This window comes from Colius striatus, chromosome 3 (genome assembly GCF_028858725.1).
Source record: "Colius striatus isolate bColStr4 chromosome 3, bColStr4.1.hap1, whole genome shotgun sequence".
Classification (NCBI taxonomy): domain Eukaryota; kingdom Metazoa; phylum Chordata; class Aves; order Coliiformes; family Coliidae; genus Colius; species Colius striatus.
Window position 1 is genome coordinate 71,763,932 of NC_084761.1, and position 14,837 is coordinate 71,778,768.

At 49.2% G+C, this 14,837-nt stretch overlaps 2 protein-coding genes across 3 annotated transcripts in view; both read left to right on the forward strand.

The window, feature by feature from the left end:
- NFXL1 (nuclear transcription factor, X-box binding like 1) overlaps nucleotides 1–5,206 on the forward strand; it is a 50,917-nt gene extending 45,711 nt beyond the window's left edge. For both annotated transcript variants that reach the window (XM_061993726.1, XM_061993727.1), the window contains exon 22: nucleotides 2,408–5,206. In XM_061993726.1, the coding sequence (XP_061849710.1) occupies nucleotides 2,408–2,581 (174 nt within the window). In that variant the 3' untranslated portion in view covers nucleotides 2,582–5,206. The remainder of the gene's footprint in view (nucleotides 1–2,407) is intronic.
- A 2,972-nt stretch (nucleotides 5,207–8,178) lies between these two features.
- CORIN (corin, serine peptidase) overlaps nucleotides 8,179–14,837 on the forward strand; it is a 134,801-nt gene continuing 128,142 nt past the window's right edge. Inside the window, exon 1 of the mRNA XM_061993205.1 lies at nucleotides 8,179–8,346. Within this exon, the coding sequence (XP_061849189.1) occupies nucleotides 8,179–8,346 (168 nt within the window). The remainder of the gene's footprint in view (nucleotides 8,347–14,837) is intronic.

Below are 14,837 nucleotides of genomic sequence, written 5' to 3' on the forward strand. Positions count from 1 at the left end.
AATGAACAGGTCCTTTAAAGTTATAAAAGTCAAGCACCTCCCCCTCCCCCCAAAATACAAGATCTGCAATTTCAGGATATGGGCTTTGTGTCTGTATAGTCACTGTTATTTCCATTCATTTAGCATCTCATTTTCCCATGGGACTCCTGTTTCTTCCAGTGCAGGAATACAGAGAATAACATGTAATGGAGCAAAATCCAGCACCTGAGCAACACTAAATGTTACCTGACATCAAATTGTTTTGAGTATGCAGTTAAAAGTAAAATCAAATGTATTCATTTAAATATGTCTATACACAAAGGAGTTAATGTTCTTCCTCCAAATAAAAACCTTGAGCTTGTTTGGCTTGAAAATTTAATACTGAGCACTACCACTACTCTATTGTTCAGAGATCGTTGAGGTGACACTTTGGGAATGATGACAGTTATATAAAACCTGTAGGTAGTTTTTCAAAGGTAGTTTTCCTGGCAGCTTTCAAGGTAGTTTTTTCTTTCTCCATATTCTGTGCCCACAAACCTTTTTTAATTGCTGTTTTTTGTTTGTTTTCATTCTGTGTTTTGTCTTTTACGGTTTCATTTTAGCCAGGTTTTTACAAAGATCACTAGGAAAGCAATTCAGTACCTGCTAATGTAATTGTTCAAGCCCTGTATTTTAATTCAATTCGTGAAGCACTCTGCTTCTAAAACTTACAGAGCACAGGTATATAATAACTGTAGCAGCCCCAGATTTTATTTAGCATCCATGTAAAATGAAATGCTGCCATATTATCTAGAAAACCTTAACTGCCTCCAGATTTTGGAGTTCATGGAAATAATTTGCATTTCTAAAGGAAGATTAGATGGTTGAAAGTGATCTTGTTTCAAACAGCAGGCTGTGCAACTTAACTTTTCTCCCATATCATCAGAGAAGGGCCAACAGTTTCTGTGTTTATTAGGTACAAAGGAATAGACATTAAAATGGGTCCCTTTCTCCTGCTAACAGTGTTATCTGGCACAAGAAGGGAAGTAAGATCTGCTTTGTGAAACTCCTGATGAATACTTGATGAATACTTAGAGGAAGACCAGACATCAGGCAATCTTGAGCTCCAAAGGAAAATTATATTTACTGGACCACTTCTCTGCCCATTTCCCCAGACAGTCATATTTATGTTTCTTCAGTGCACCTACCTTACTGTCTTAGGCCTTGTCTTCCTGGCAGCACTGCAGTAGCAATCATGTAGGTATAGTTCCTCTCTTGGCCAGACTTAGTCTGTGTTCACAGTCCAGGATTCCTCAGCTTCAGCTCAGTCTCACACCTTTTGCTGAGCCAGCCCTGGCTTGCTGTGCTCTGCCAACTCCCACCTCTCTTGTCCTTCAGTTCATCTGTCTCCCTGCCCCCTGGCCTCATGTCCTATGCTTCCTCTAGTAGCTCTCAACTCTACCCAAAAGATCCCATCATCAGACCTTTTGTGTTTTCAGTCTGTCTCAGCTCTCCTTCAGAGCATCTTTTCTGATTTTTCCTCACAATTAGATGGCTCCTTATTAGAGTCTCATCTCAGTCTTGCACTCTTTGTTCCAGGCTGCCTAATTCCAGTTTTATTTCAGCTTTGTAGTCTAAAATGAGTTTTGTCTATACTCTGTTGATACCTTTTCAAGAGGATGTGGAGGAGGGTGAGGAACAGGCGTCAGAGGATCCTCCTATTTATTCCAGGCATCACCCTGTAACTGCTGTTCTGGGTGGAAGCTTCACAGTTTTTTCTTCCAGTTGCTTTGCTTTGGTTTTGGGCCTAAGGGCATGTGCTTTCTGTTAACAGATGCTATGTACCTACTACAGTCATAGATGACTTCTAACACTTCACAAATGAAATCTTTGTGTGTCTGATGTTATAGCTATTAAGCTAAAATCTAGCTGAGCCTCCAAAGTACAACTAATTGGAGGGAAAATGATGTTTTCTATTTATATTCTTATTAATTTATTTTTAGCAGAGAGCACATACTTCTTATGGGATGTACATGTCTTGTAATATTTCAGCCTGTGCTTTTATATACGTTATTGTAATAGCTTAAATTCTTACACATGCTTTTCTTTAATAGAAAAAGAATGTATTTTAACATATTTCCTGGAAATAACATTCTCATTTTGGCTTAACGTATTCAACCTGAGTTCAATCTAATGTTAAAACTTCAGTTGGTTGGGGCTTTGGTGATGTTTGTTATAGGAAACTGAAAAATGGTTTAATACTTGGAAGAAAAGTGCTTTGTAAGTGTGGGACATAGTGCTGCCATCTCCTCTACAGGAGACGTGTCACTTCCACTGGCTGCCAGTTATTTCTCCAAACTGGTTTTGGGGGATGTTATTTAAAATCTGTATGTTTCCTTGCTTTTAATTCTGATACACGTGTTAATTACTTCTGGTTCTCTTCATCTAGGCTGAACTGGAAGCTTTTGAAAACAGATTGAAAGGGCGAAGGAAGAATAAGAGAAGAAAGGATGAAGTAGAAGTTGAACAATCATTGTGGCAAAAGTACAAGAACCTCATAATGCTGCCAGTGTTTGGAGTTGCTGTTGTGATGGTTGCATGGCTCATGGTCTACAATGACTGAAACAGCTCAGTATTTAATATACCTCAGTCGGGCTTTAGGTAGCTGTTACTTCTAGAATGTTAATCTTTCTGTAACAGAACTTAATATACATAGATTCTGTAGGTATACTGTTTGCCAAGAAAAGTGCAGAGGAGGGGAGAAATGTCATCTTTTGTGTTACTACATTCACAGCACAAACCCAAATTCAGGTACTGAAAGTAATGGTAGCTTTTAGTCTCCACTGGAGTGCTGATATAAGTAATCGGACTGAGATCCGTTACCATATCTCCTAGTAATATATTGTGTTACTTTTTCTTGTCTGCATTTCATAGTATTAAAGATAGCTCAGTATAAACTGTTTATTGAATATGTTTCCTGTAAAATCCATTTAGAGGTTTATTGAAGATTAGTATTCTTAACACTGGCCTTTATGTTGTATCACACAATAGTTCCCGTTCTTCAAGTCAGTTTTAATTGTAACAGCTAATTAGATCACTTCACTTGAAGTGATCACTTATGCTTGAATATTCTGGAGCCTCATGTCAGGACTCTGTTGAAAGTAAGTGTGAGCTGTCTTTCAAGTCAACTGTATAACAAACAATAAAATGGGCCCCCTTACAGACTGTGAGGTTTGGGTTTTGGTGTGTGTGTCCTTGCCTCTCTCCCCCCCTTGCTTCCTCAAAATGGAGACAGTTGAAAACTCCATTTTGTAGACATATGGATATGCTGGGTGTGGATGTGAAGTAGTTTCCAGGTACAGGGATGTGCTCTTATCACCTCCCACCCCCCATCGCCAACAGCAGGAAAGCAGTTTGGAATTGATCTGAGAGCATGACTTGACTATTGGTAAGTGGGCATATTTTCCCATCACAAATCCCACAAAAGCAGTGGGACCATTTCTGAGAATTGGCAGAGAAGACTACAGTTTGTTTGAAAGCTCTTGTGGTTGATTTTGGCCTACCTGTAAAGGGGCTCTGCACTGATTTGAGCTGATACACAATTGTAGTTACAGTTCAGCGGCAGGAGGAAAAAGCTGATGTAAAAGGCAATAGCATTTAGATTGCATAGGCTGACAAAACGGGGAGAAAATAATCATCTTTTGAAACATGCACCAAAGTCTGATGAAAGAGAAGAGGGGTGAGGAAAACTTGAGAATATTTAGCAGGGATTAGTGCTTTTTGGTAGTGTTTTACCTTTTTTAAGAATTTACTTTGTGGAAACGAACGTCACCTCAGCCGTGGTGTGTCAGGCCATTGGTAAATAAAGGTGTGGAATTAATGGTAGTTACACTAGGCAATCCTGGCTGCATCTCTTATGGAATTCTCTTGTTTTCTAGTATAAGGAATAAACTGTTTCCCATGTTGTTACCTTAACTCTTTTCTATATTATTATTGATGCTTGGAAGGTAATTTCATTTCTCAGTGTTGTTTCTTTAGCCAAGTGAGGTGATGCTGTTATGTGACTGCTTATGCCAGTAACTTTCCTGTCACTGAGAGAAAGATTCGGTTCATCTGAAGGAAAATGTACAAGTACAAAAGAGTACAAAAAGATACCTTTATAGCTGAAACATTCAGATCAACACGAATGAGACCATTGTGGAAACAGCTTTTATCTTAAACGACTGTAATTCCTCTCTCAGTTTACTGCTAGCTTTTTCATTAAAACCAAGTACAATGGGAAGTTCATCCTTGCTTCCAGAGCAAAGAGAAGAAATCTCTACAGAGCTATAAAAATGAACTGCACTTGAGTTACGTGTTTGACGTAGTTCTTGGTATTCTTTTCTGCATATTTTGCAATATTGTGTGAAATACTGGAGAAGACAAGATTTGCTTCTCACCAATGTTTATTGTAGTAAGAAAGCACACCGATCTTTACGAATTCATTCCATTCATACAAATGTGTGTATACAAGTAGTTATATTCCCTTTCTTTGTGATTTGTGTATCTCCTGAACTTTACAGGAGACATACCTATTTTTGAAATGTTATTCAAAATAGTTCTGTATATCTTTATCCAATCATCTGAGTCATTTGCACTCTGTTGGTCTGCCTGACGAACCAGATATTTGTTTCTTGGCATAAACAAAGTGTGGGGGTTCAAGCAATCTGCAGTTTAATAAATCACTGGTTTCGGTTTGTTTTTAGAGTTATTTTTGCAGTTAATTTTTTTCCTTTTATTGTGGTTGGAATGTTGCAGGCACGTCCACCTTTGAAGTAAAATGTACACGTACAATCACCTGTTATTCAGAGAACTCTAGAAAGGAAATACTGAAGGGAGGGGGGTCAGCAATTGAAATGTAATGTATTGTTACACAATGTAATGAGCAAATACCTTCAGCGGTAACGATTTCCCCCAATGTGTACATTCATAAGTGAATATCAAAACCAATGATGCCATCTGACTTGCTGTTAAAGGGAAATTGCAGGAGAGAAGCCTGATGGTGAGGGCACTTTGCATGCAGAACAGTGAGCTACATGTAAAATGGAAAGCCCTAGGGAGGCTTTTCCTGAGGGCAAGCACGCTGTGGTGAGCGTTTGTGGTGCTTACAAGGTGTCAGGGTATTTTGGATCGGAAACTCCTTGGACAAGTTTGTTCCCTGTAACAATAACACAGCCATTGTGTGTGTGAAGTTAATGTAAAAACCAAGACGGACAATAAACACATCAAAAACAGCTTGAAAATTTGTTTGTTCTCGAGGACTGGTGCAGTAAACTTATGGTGGGTAATGACTGCCCTGCTGCAGCAGAAGGCTTAGGCATGCCTTCTGTTCCCTGCTCTGCCTCCCCAGATTAGTGCTGGAGTTGCCTAATCACCTTCCTTCATCTTACCTCTCTGGGGATGGGGAAATAGATGAAGATAAAATAGATGGGAATAGATTTACCGGGGGGGGGGGGGGGGATTGGCCTCAGAAGGGGAAATAGAGCTGATTTATTACACATTTGTCCTGACCTTAACTACTAGAGAAGGAAATGTTACTATGCAGATAGCACCAAAATTTGCTTAGAAAAGCCGCTCCACTTGAAGGTGGCTTTAAAGCACTGAACTCTGAGTTTATAATCTCAGTGATTCTGGCCCCAAAGTGTGTCTGCTAACGGGCAGCTTTACTGAAAGCAATGTGGGGGTGAGAGCAGAGAGGGGCTCAGTCAGAGGGACGTCCCTTGGCTGGGCAGTGGAAGCTCAGTGCGTGTGGCAGCTGCCCTCTGGTGCGTGCGTTAGGGTAGGCAGCCTTGTTTCCCTCTGTTTCGTTTAGTTGAGATAACCCTCTTCTGCACTGATTTCATCCCATTACCAGCTGTTACCTATGGACATTTAAGTTGCTCCCTTTTCTTGTTTCATGAACGTAAATTTATATCTGCCCTTCTCCTTTAGTTCAACCTATCAGGCTCCCTGAAGAGCTGTTTACTTGAAAGAGAAACGCATGGCAAAAATTAGAGACAAATCAAATGAAGCCAAATCAGATATAAGATAATGAGACACGCTCGCTTCTTTCCATTACTGCTCACATGTTAATGAATTGTTTGGACTCCGCATTAGAATGTTTATATGCTATGCTACTAGAAAACAAGTTTCTGGTACAGATAGTGGATTAATATGAGCTCTGGATATATTAAAGTCAACTATCAGGTAGGCTAAACGGCAACTGGCTAAATGTAAGTCATACTCCGAGCGAACTGTGGTTTAATTCACCCAAGTATTATTTAAATAGTTGTTTCTTGTGCAGTGTTTTTCCATAAAATTGACCAAAAAAAAGCCCTCCCCAGACCTCGGGTGAGGCTTTCTCTGTATGCTGTACACTGTGGATGAATCTTGTGGTTGTGAAACTTCACTTCGAATGCCTCCCCACCTGAGGAAATCAATGGGAGAGACTGGCAGTCAAGACTGGGCTGGGGTTTGGACTTCACAGCTCTACTGCTGAAGGGAGGACATGCCCCATCCAAGGCTAAGCAGGCTTTGCTGTCTGAGCCATGTGCTGCATCTCTTAGGTTTCAGTTTTTGATTGGTCATACTGTGCTTTTTGACAAGGCTTAACAAATCTCTGTAAAATAGTGCAGTAAGTTATGAATTGTGGTTTGAGTCCTCTTTTTATTAGTATTACAGCACAAAATATTTGTTGTTTACATTAAGCAATTTGAAGATTTTGCATCAATGCAGTCCAAAGGTATGGAAATAAGGGTATTTGGAAAGGAAGCTGGAAAAAAAAAAAACCCTAAGAGGTGTTAGCCTTTGACATACATAGACAAACATTATATATAAGGGGTGTCATCCCCACTGAGAGTCCAAAGTGTTGAGCAAGGATAGAAGCCATATGCCTGGTGAGGTGGTTCCCCTTTTTGGGTGTTTTCTGACCCACCTTTGGAATGACAGCACTTCAGAAACACTAAAACATGCACTGTAAAAACGGGCTGCCTTTTTCACAAGTGTCATCTCGGAAGCCAGCTGTAGTGCCAGTGACAGCTCCCTATGGCTCCTGGGAGGGCCCTGAGATGCTTCTCTTCTGCCCATCACCCACCCGTACGTTTTGTCCCGTTACCGTTCGTGGATAGCACTTGTGAGCTCCGTTGTGTACATAGACCCTGGCTTCCGTCAGACTCGACATCTTTGGGTGCAGACACAGGGAAGAGGGGACAAACTCAAGACTTAAGCCGATGTCTCACAGGGATGGGGCGTTTGCTCTGTCATCCGCAGCCTTGGCACGACAGCACTGCTTCAGGAGGTTTGCAACAACCAACCTCGCCCTCCGGCTCCGGGGTGGTAGGGGTCGGTCCACGGCGGGGGGGCCAGGCGCACTGTCCCCGGCCGCCGCTCTCCCCTCCAGCACAGAGGAGGGACGGGACCGGAGCCTGAAGGCGCAGGAGGAGCTGGAGAAACCTGTCGCCGGCTCCAGGAGAGCTTCCTCCCACCGGAGTCCATTCCCCTCCCCTTCTGCTGTCAGGCGGCAGCGCCCGGCATCGCTTTCAGCCCTGTCTTTGGAGATGGGGAGGGTCGGCTGGGGAAGCACAAGCCACTGTGCTACGGAGGAAAGCGTCGCAGCCCCTGTCTGCGCGAAACTTCCTACCCGTGGCGTGGAACGAAAGCCTTTGCATGACCATAACGTAAAATACACAGCGTCCACGCCCTGGAACGCCGGCCGGCGGCCGGGCTCGCCATCCCCCGCGCTGAACTCCGCGCTCCAGAGCGGGCGGGAAGCGCCGGCAGGTCGATGCGCGGCGGCGGCCTCGGGTCGCTTCAGCCGCGAGCGCGCAGCAGCCAGCCCCGGCGCCCAGACCGCGGCGGGCGAAGAGAAGAGGTGCGGGGGCCGAATCTGCCGCTTTCTGCCCCACACATCGTCCCCGGCTTAGGCTTGTCTTGCCCCCTGAAGCCCTCCCCGGCGTGACTAGACGTCCTTTACGTGGGGGGGGGGCAAGGGCCGTACCCACCCCATTCGCCCTCTCTGGGAGACGGCTTTAGGGCGAAATTAGCAAGTGGGCTGTCTCTCAGCTTGTCCCCAACGGGTAGAGCCTTGTGTGCAAAAGGGGTGGGGATGTGGCGGCTTTCTGGCGGAGGTTTATTATTATTGGGTGGAGGAGGGGGGAGGGGGAGCCCGCCGAGCAGACAAAATGCGGAGCCCCGCCGCCCCGCATGGGTGTATGTGCGCGAGACTCACGGCCGCGGGTCGGTAGGGAAGGGTTGGAGGTGCAGCCGAAGTGCAGAGGGCTCAGCAGCAACCGGGGCGTGCACTCCATGCATCCGTTCCCTGTCCTGCCCGCGGAGGAAGAGCGCTACCGGCAGGTCCTCTCCGCCAACCGGGTACGGCGCGCCCGTGGGCGCTCGCCTCCGCGCGGAGGGCCGGAGGGCTGGCGTGGCGGCTGCCTCCGCCGCTCACACACCACGGGGGTCGGTGCCGGGGGAGGCGGGCGGGAGAAGGGGACTCCCTGAGCGCTGCGCGCAGCCTGCGCTGCCGCCGCGGGCCGAGCGGCAGGTTGCTGCGGCGGGAGGAGAAGGGGCAAGCCCTGCTCGCGGCCCCGTGGCTCGCGGGGCAGGGACGGGGCCGTGTGCCTGGGGGGCAAGAGACCGCTTGCGCCCAACCTGCCGCGGCCGAGCCGTCCAGGATGGAAACTTGGGCGGCTGTGTGGCAGCAGCGCTGGGCGGCCGCGGTCTGAGCTGGGGGGATGTTGGCACGTCGCAGTCAGTCAACAGCCGGTCGTTACGAGCGTTTCGCGAAGGAAGGGCTTAGCCTTGCCCTCGCCGCGGTTCTCTGTGGCAGAGTCAGCAGGGGAAGGTCAGCGCCGACGGAGCGGGCAGGAGTTGCGCCCAGCCCGACGGCAACAGGTCCATCCAGGATTTATTTGCAAGAGCGAAGTTCGGGTTAGACCTGCGGCAGGACGGCCGTGGCGGCTCTATCGGCAGCCGGGCTCCCGGGGAGCTGATGCACCGGGACCTCGCCCCCGGCGCGGTAGCTGCCTCCCAACAGCAGCGAGGGCTGTCTTCCGTCTCGCGGCAGCCTCGCGTCGGTGGAGGGCCCCATTCCCCCATTCGTTCGAGGGGTACGGATGGGGAGAAGTTAATCCTTGCAGGAAGAAGCGGCATACCTGGGTCTGGGTCCAAAGACCGAAGTGTCCGAAGGGGATAGCGCGGGTGTTCCCAGTTTCCCAGCACACCTCCTGGGAGGAGGGATGGGGTGCGGAGGAGCATGCCGAGCACGGGCGTGTGCGGTGGGGGGAGCTGTGTGAGGCGGCAGATGGGTTGGTGCGAACCTGCAGCCTCAGCCCTCGGCTCTGCCGTTCCCTCCTCTGGACAGCGAACAGGTGTCGCCTGGCGGCTGGCAGAGGGGGAGGCACGGCGGGGAAGAGCGTGTCCGGAGAACAGCGCTCCCCGGGGCGGTGCCGGTGCGGAGCGCAGCGCCGCGGCGAGTGGAGCGCAGCGGCCACAGGGCGAGAGGGCCGGCTCCGCTCCGGATCCGGCAGGAGGGCCGGCCCCACTCCAGGCCGGCTCCGCTCCGGCCCGGGCAGGAGGCCCCGCTCCGCGCTGTCCCGCGGCGCTCCCGAGCGCGGAGGGCGGCGGCACCAGACGCGAGAGGAGCGGCAGAGCCGCTGCTCGGGCTCCGGCAGCGCGCCTGAGTAGTACCGGTGCACCGCCTGATTAGAAATGCAGGATCCTTGGCCGCGTTTCATGGCAGACGATTAATTAATTAACCTTTATTTTAAATTATTAGCAGTCTGGCGGAGATGGTGAAATCAAATATCTAGAGCTTTTAATGCATTACGTGGTCTCTTGGGAAGGTTCAGCTTTCGGCAGTAAAAATAAGGGAATGGATTTTTCCATATGGCCACTTTTTACCCTTCCAGCGTTCCTGCAAGATGGACCAGTCAGGAGGATGACACTGTAATTCTTTAGCTTTGTTTTTGTAATGGATGCCTTTGCTGGAAATCTCTGGTATAAGCTTCTCAGGTACTGTGAGGCTGACAGTGTTGAGTTAGTGTATCACTGATGTAAGGCAAACAGCTGTCAAGGAATAATAAAAGGAGTTGTAGAACCCCTCTGCCGATGTGTCTCTGGAAAACCTGGTGGCATCTCCTGATTGTCTTGGGGGTCAAGGTTCTGTAGGAAGCTGGAGGTCCCTCTGGGATTGAGGGAATCCTAAATGATGTCCAAACCTCTGGTGGAAGGAAACTGCTCATCCCTTTTTTCCCCCTTCTGTCAGTCGTTTCTGGGATAATCTGACAGCCCCGAGGGGAAGCCTGCCCATTTTCTGGCAGAGGCTCTGGGAGTGGTGAGCCAGGCAGCACAGCTTGCCTGCCTGCATCAGAGGAACCTGCCTGGGCTCTCTCTAATGAGACCATCAGGACAAAAAATTGTTTTTCCTCAGTCTTTTGGAGCCAAGGCTCTAAAATGCTGAAGAAAGCATTCACTTTCTCTCCAGAAATCTTCACTGACCCTCGATGCCGTTCCTGTGGTAGATAGCTAGAATGTGCAGTGAATCAAAAGTTCAAGACTGTTGGAAATGTGTCATGATGGAGGAGGTGTTCTGTAAAATGTGCAGTGCACACAGGGCCCTGTGTATCTGTGTGGTTGTTTAGCTGATAATTATGTATTAGATGATGTCTGCAGATACAAATGAAAGCCAGGACTGTTAACAATGCCAGTAATTTATTTAAAATGCAGGCTTTCTTGAATGTGGGAGCTGCTTGTTTGGGTTTCTTTTGCTAAGCTGATATGTATGTTTAGGTCTTAGCACTCGACTCCCTCGAGGAACGTTGCTGTCCTGCCTTTATATTAAGTCCATGTATTGCCAGACACACAATTCCTTGCCATTACTTGCGTAACCAAGCAAGGAGTGCGTGCAGAGGCTGAAGTGGATAAGCACTCCAACAGAAATCTCAGAGAACTGTCCTTCCATGGAACAGAAGTGCAACAGTCCTTCCAAAGAAGATGGAACAGGCAAGGGAATGTTGAGATTATTTCACTCAGTGAAGAAACTCGATGGCATTTGTTCTCACCGCTGTTCAACTGCTCTAACCAACAAATGCTGAAATCTAAGCCCTTTGTACACGAGTGAGAAGATGGCGCTTCCACTGGTGTGGCCTGGTGGGCTGCTTGGCCTTTGCCTGAGCTCTTTGAAGCTTTGCCATGCTGAGGCCCAGCAGTTGAGGCCATCCCAGTAGAGCAGGTACAACAAAAGCTCTGCAGGCATTTCCATAAGAGACAGGAGCTGTGGCTTTGACCTCACCAGGACCAAGAGGCCATGGGTACCAGGTCGCCTGCTTTCAGGCTGAACAGCACACGTGGTGAGGCTGTTACACACAATGGCACTGTCTCCTAGTGTGGTCAGGTTTTAAAAGATGGCGGCTACTGCTACATTGTGTGGGAAGAGTCAAATCCTGTCAGCGTGTCAGGTACCCTGGGCAAGCGCTTACAAGGCCAGATGAATGCCTTCTTTCTGAATGCCGGCCAGGGTTTGGCAGGGGCGGGTGTCAGGTCACTTGCAGCAAAGCAGTTCTAAGCTTGCACACACAGCCCAGGCCCTTCCAAATGTGTCAGCCAGATGCCTCCTGATTTAAAATGCCTTCAGGATGAAGGAACTGAGCAGCCTGGCTTGAGGAGGGCTGTCTGATTACAGTTTAGTGTTTCTCCTCTGTCCCAGTTTCCTTCCCTACCAAAGACACCACAACCTCATAAATGGCAGTCTGTGTAAGTACAATTCTCCAGCACCAGAGGGGAGAAGGGTAGATGATGCCCCATGGTGAAGTCACAGAAGGACAAAGAAAGCTTAAATCTATGTGAAAGGGTCTTCACACAGAACAACCACTGAAGACAGTGGCAAGGCAAGCTCCAGCTTGACCCATGTCACGGTCTTTGTATTTTAAATTCTTAATGACCCTCCAAAGCTGAGTATTGTCATGTGAGGTAGTGCAGATTTGTTTGGAACTGTCCTGAGCCTCAGAGCATAGAAGTTCCCCTCCATTTGCTGGGAGCTGTAACCGGGGGAGTTAATACATGTATGAGGTGGGTCGTCACTTCCCCAGAGACTGCATGAGGAAAAATAGGGGGGGGAAAGAGGGAAAGAAGAGCGCCTAGGCCATGCTTCGGTTGTGGCCTCTCTGGCTCAAGTCGCAGCCTCCGTGTCCTGCGGCCGGCTCGGACTGTCCTACACCCGCGCCGGCCGGGAGGCGAGGGGCGGGTAGGTCAGGCCGGGCGAGAGGTGCGGGGCGGGCTGGCGAGCGCGGGTCAGGCCGGGCGAGAGGTGCGGGGCGGGCTGGCGAGTGCGGGGCAGGCGGGCGAGTGCGGGTCAGGCCGGGCGGGCGGCATCGGGCGGGCTGGCGAGTGCGGGTCAGGACGGGCGAGAGGTGCGGGGCGGGCTGGCGAGCGCGGGTCAGGCCGGGCGAGAGGTGCGGGGCGGGCTGCCGAGCGCGGGCGGGTCAGGCTGGGCGAGAGGTGCGGGGCAGGCTGGCGAGTGCGGGCGGGTCAGGCCGGGCGAGAGGTGCGGGGCGGGCTGGCGAGCGCGGATCAGGACGGGCGAGAGGTGCGGGGCGGGCTGGCGAGTGCGGGCGGGTCAGGCCGGGCGAGAGGTGCGGGGCGGGCTGGCGAGCGCGGGTCAGGCCGGGCGAGAGGTGCGGGGCGGGCTGGCGAGCGCGGGTCAGGCCGGGCGAGAGGTGCGGGGCGGGCTGGCGAGTGTGGGTCAGGCCGGGCGGGCGGCACCGGGTGGGCTGGCGAGCGCAGATCAAGGCGGGGGCTCGGCGGGCCGCGGCGCTCGGTGTTTCCCCGCCACAGCCGCCTTGCCCGGCTGTGCCGCGGGACGGCGGGCGGGGGTGGTCGTTCGTGGGAGTCTGTCCCAGTCCGCTGCCCCGCGACGGAAGAACATGATGCCTCTCGCATCCCTTCCCGCTGTCCCCCGCCCATCTATAAATAACCCTTGCTGGGCTGACCCGTCAGATTCCCCCGGCAGAGCGGATCCCCTGACCCGGGCCGCCTGCAGTGGAAAGTCTGAATGCAAAAAATACCGTAGTAAAAATAGAGCGGGACGGGCAGCCCCTTCGACAGGTCCTAGTGCCGGCGGCCAGCGGCTCCCGGTGCCACACCGGCCCCGGCACAGACCGCTCCGCTCGGAACGAGACATCTCTTAAGACTCCTCTCTGGAGTCCGTGCTTTGACAGTTCAAGCCCTGCTTCTCGTTGCAAAGCATGTTTCCCACCCCAGTATGCGTTCCGTGGGGCTCCAGCCTTTGCATATGTGCTAGATCAACACATATTGCGGGGAGGTTTTTGTTGGGTTTTTTTCCAGAGAGGATGCAGAAACTGAGTCACTTTAAAAAACTCCCTCACAGAGTAACCCATGGGGGACAGATCATATAAACTGGTGGGAAAGAAGACTGTTAGAATTGCAGGTGCAAGAATCATTGCAGGTGGTCCTGTAAGCTACTGCTCTTCCTGGACTCACTTTTTCTTCTAAAATAAACGTTCTCTATATTAAACAATAAGTTGTCTTCACCTAGTCCTTAGGGAAATGGAGGTGAAGGTAGATATGAGTTTCCTTCCTGGGGACTGCATCACACTGCACCTCTTCCATTTCATGTGGCATAGAGAGAAAAAAAGAATATGAAATGTACGAAACATAAGGAGACAATGCTTCTTAGAAGATTCTTGCCATTTGTTTAGCTTGCATTCCAGTGTAGCATCCAATTCATGTCATTGAAAGCTTCTGTTTTTAAATAGTTTGAGTAATTGTAGAATCAGCAGTGTGCATGGCACAGCTGTGATGTACTGGTCACATTTAAGTTCAGAAGGCTGAGCCTACTGATCAGGAATTAATAGGAAAAAAAAAAAGTATGTCTATATCCTGGAGCCTGGAGTAAAGAAGGCTCAGGGCAGATCTTATTGCTCTCTACAACTATCTGAAAGGAAGTTGTAGTGAGATGGGGATTGGTCTATTCTCCCTACTAACAAGCACTAGAACAAGAAATGGCCTCAAGTTTTGCCAGGGGAGGTTCAGACTGGATACCAGGAGGTATTTCTCTACTGAAAGAGTAGTCAGGCATTGGAACGGGCTGCCCAGGGAGGTGGTGGGCTCATCGTCCCTGGAGACGTTTAGGAAACAGTTGGATGTTGCACTTAGGTAAATGGTCTAGTGGTTGATAAGGCTGGGACAAAGGCTGGACCCTATGATCTTAAAGGTGTCTTCTAGATGAAATGATTCTATGATTCTACCCTGCTATGAGGTGTGGTTTCCTTGTGCAGGATGGGGCTTCTGGTGGGATCTCTATGCAGGCAGTTGTTGGTACACTGAATGGGAGCCACAGGGCAGGCAGGGATTCTTTTGGGCCTTTCCAGTTTTCCAGGCTTGAAAGCTCCTTTTTTAGAAGAGGCTTTCTTCTAGCTATACCCTGCCACCCCCTCAAAATGTTGTGGGTTTTTTTTTTTTTTTTCATAGTCTTTCTGTTATCTTGAATTGTGGGTTTTTTTAGTTGTGTTTTGAGTTTTTTTTGTGTGTATGTATGAGTTCTGCTTCTGCTTTTTTGGTGCTAATGGCTCTTGTGTAGGCACCTGCTTATTGAATTCCTGGCAAAGCAGGAATCTGAAGTGAGTACTGTGTTACTCCCGTACCTGTTGAATAGTGAGTTTCAGCAATGTGGAGAGCCACCACTGCTCTACTATGCAAACCTCACTAGCAAACCTCAGCGTAATGAACATCTGAGTAGTCATAAAGGCTGGGTGGTCTCTGGGTGTGTTCAGAAAAAGAGAAAGGCACCACTGATGCTTTTTACAAGCCCTAGAAACTTAATAAAAACTAATAACCCCTAAAGA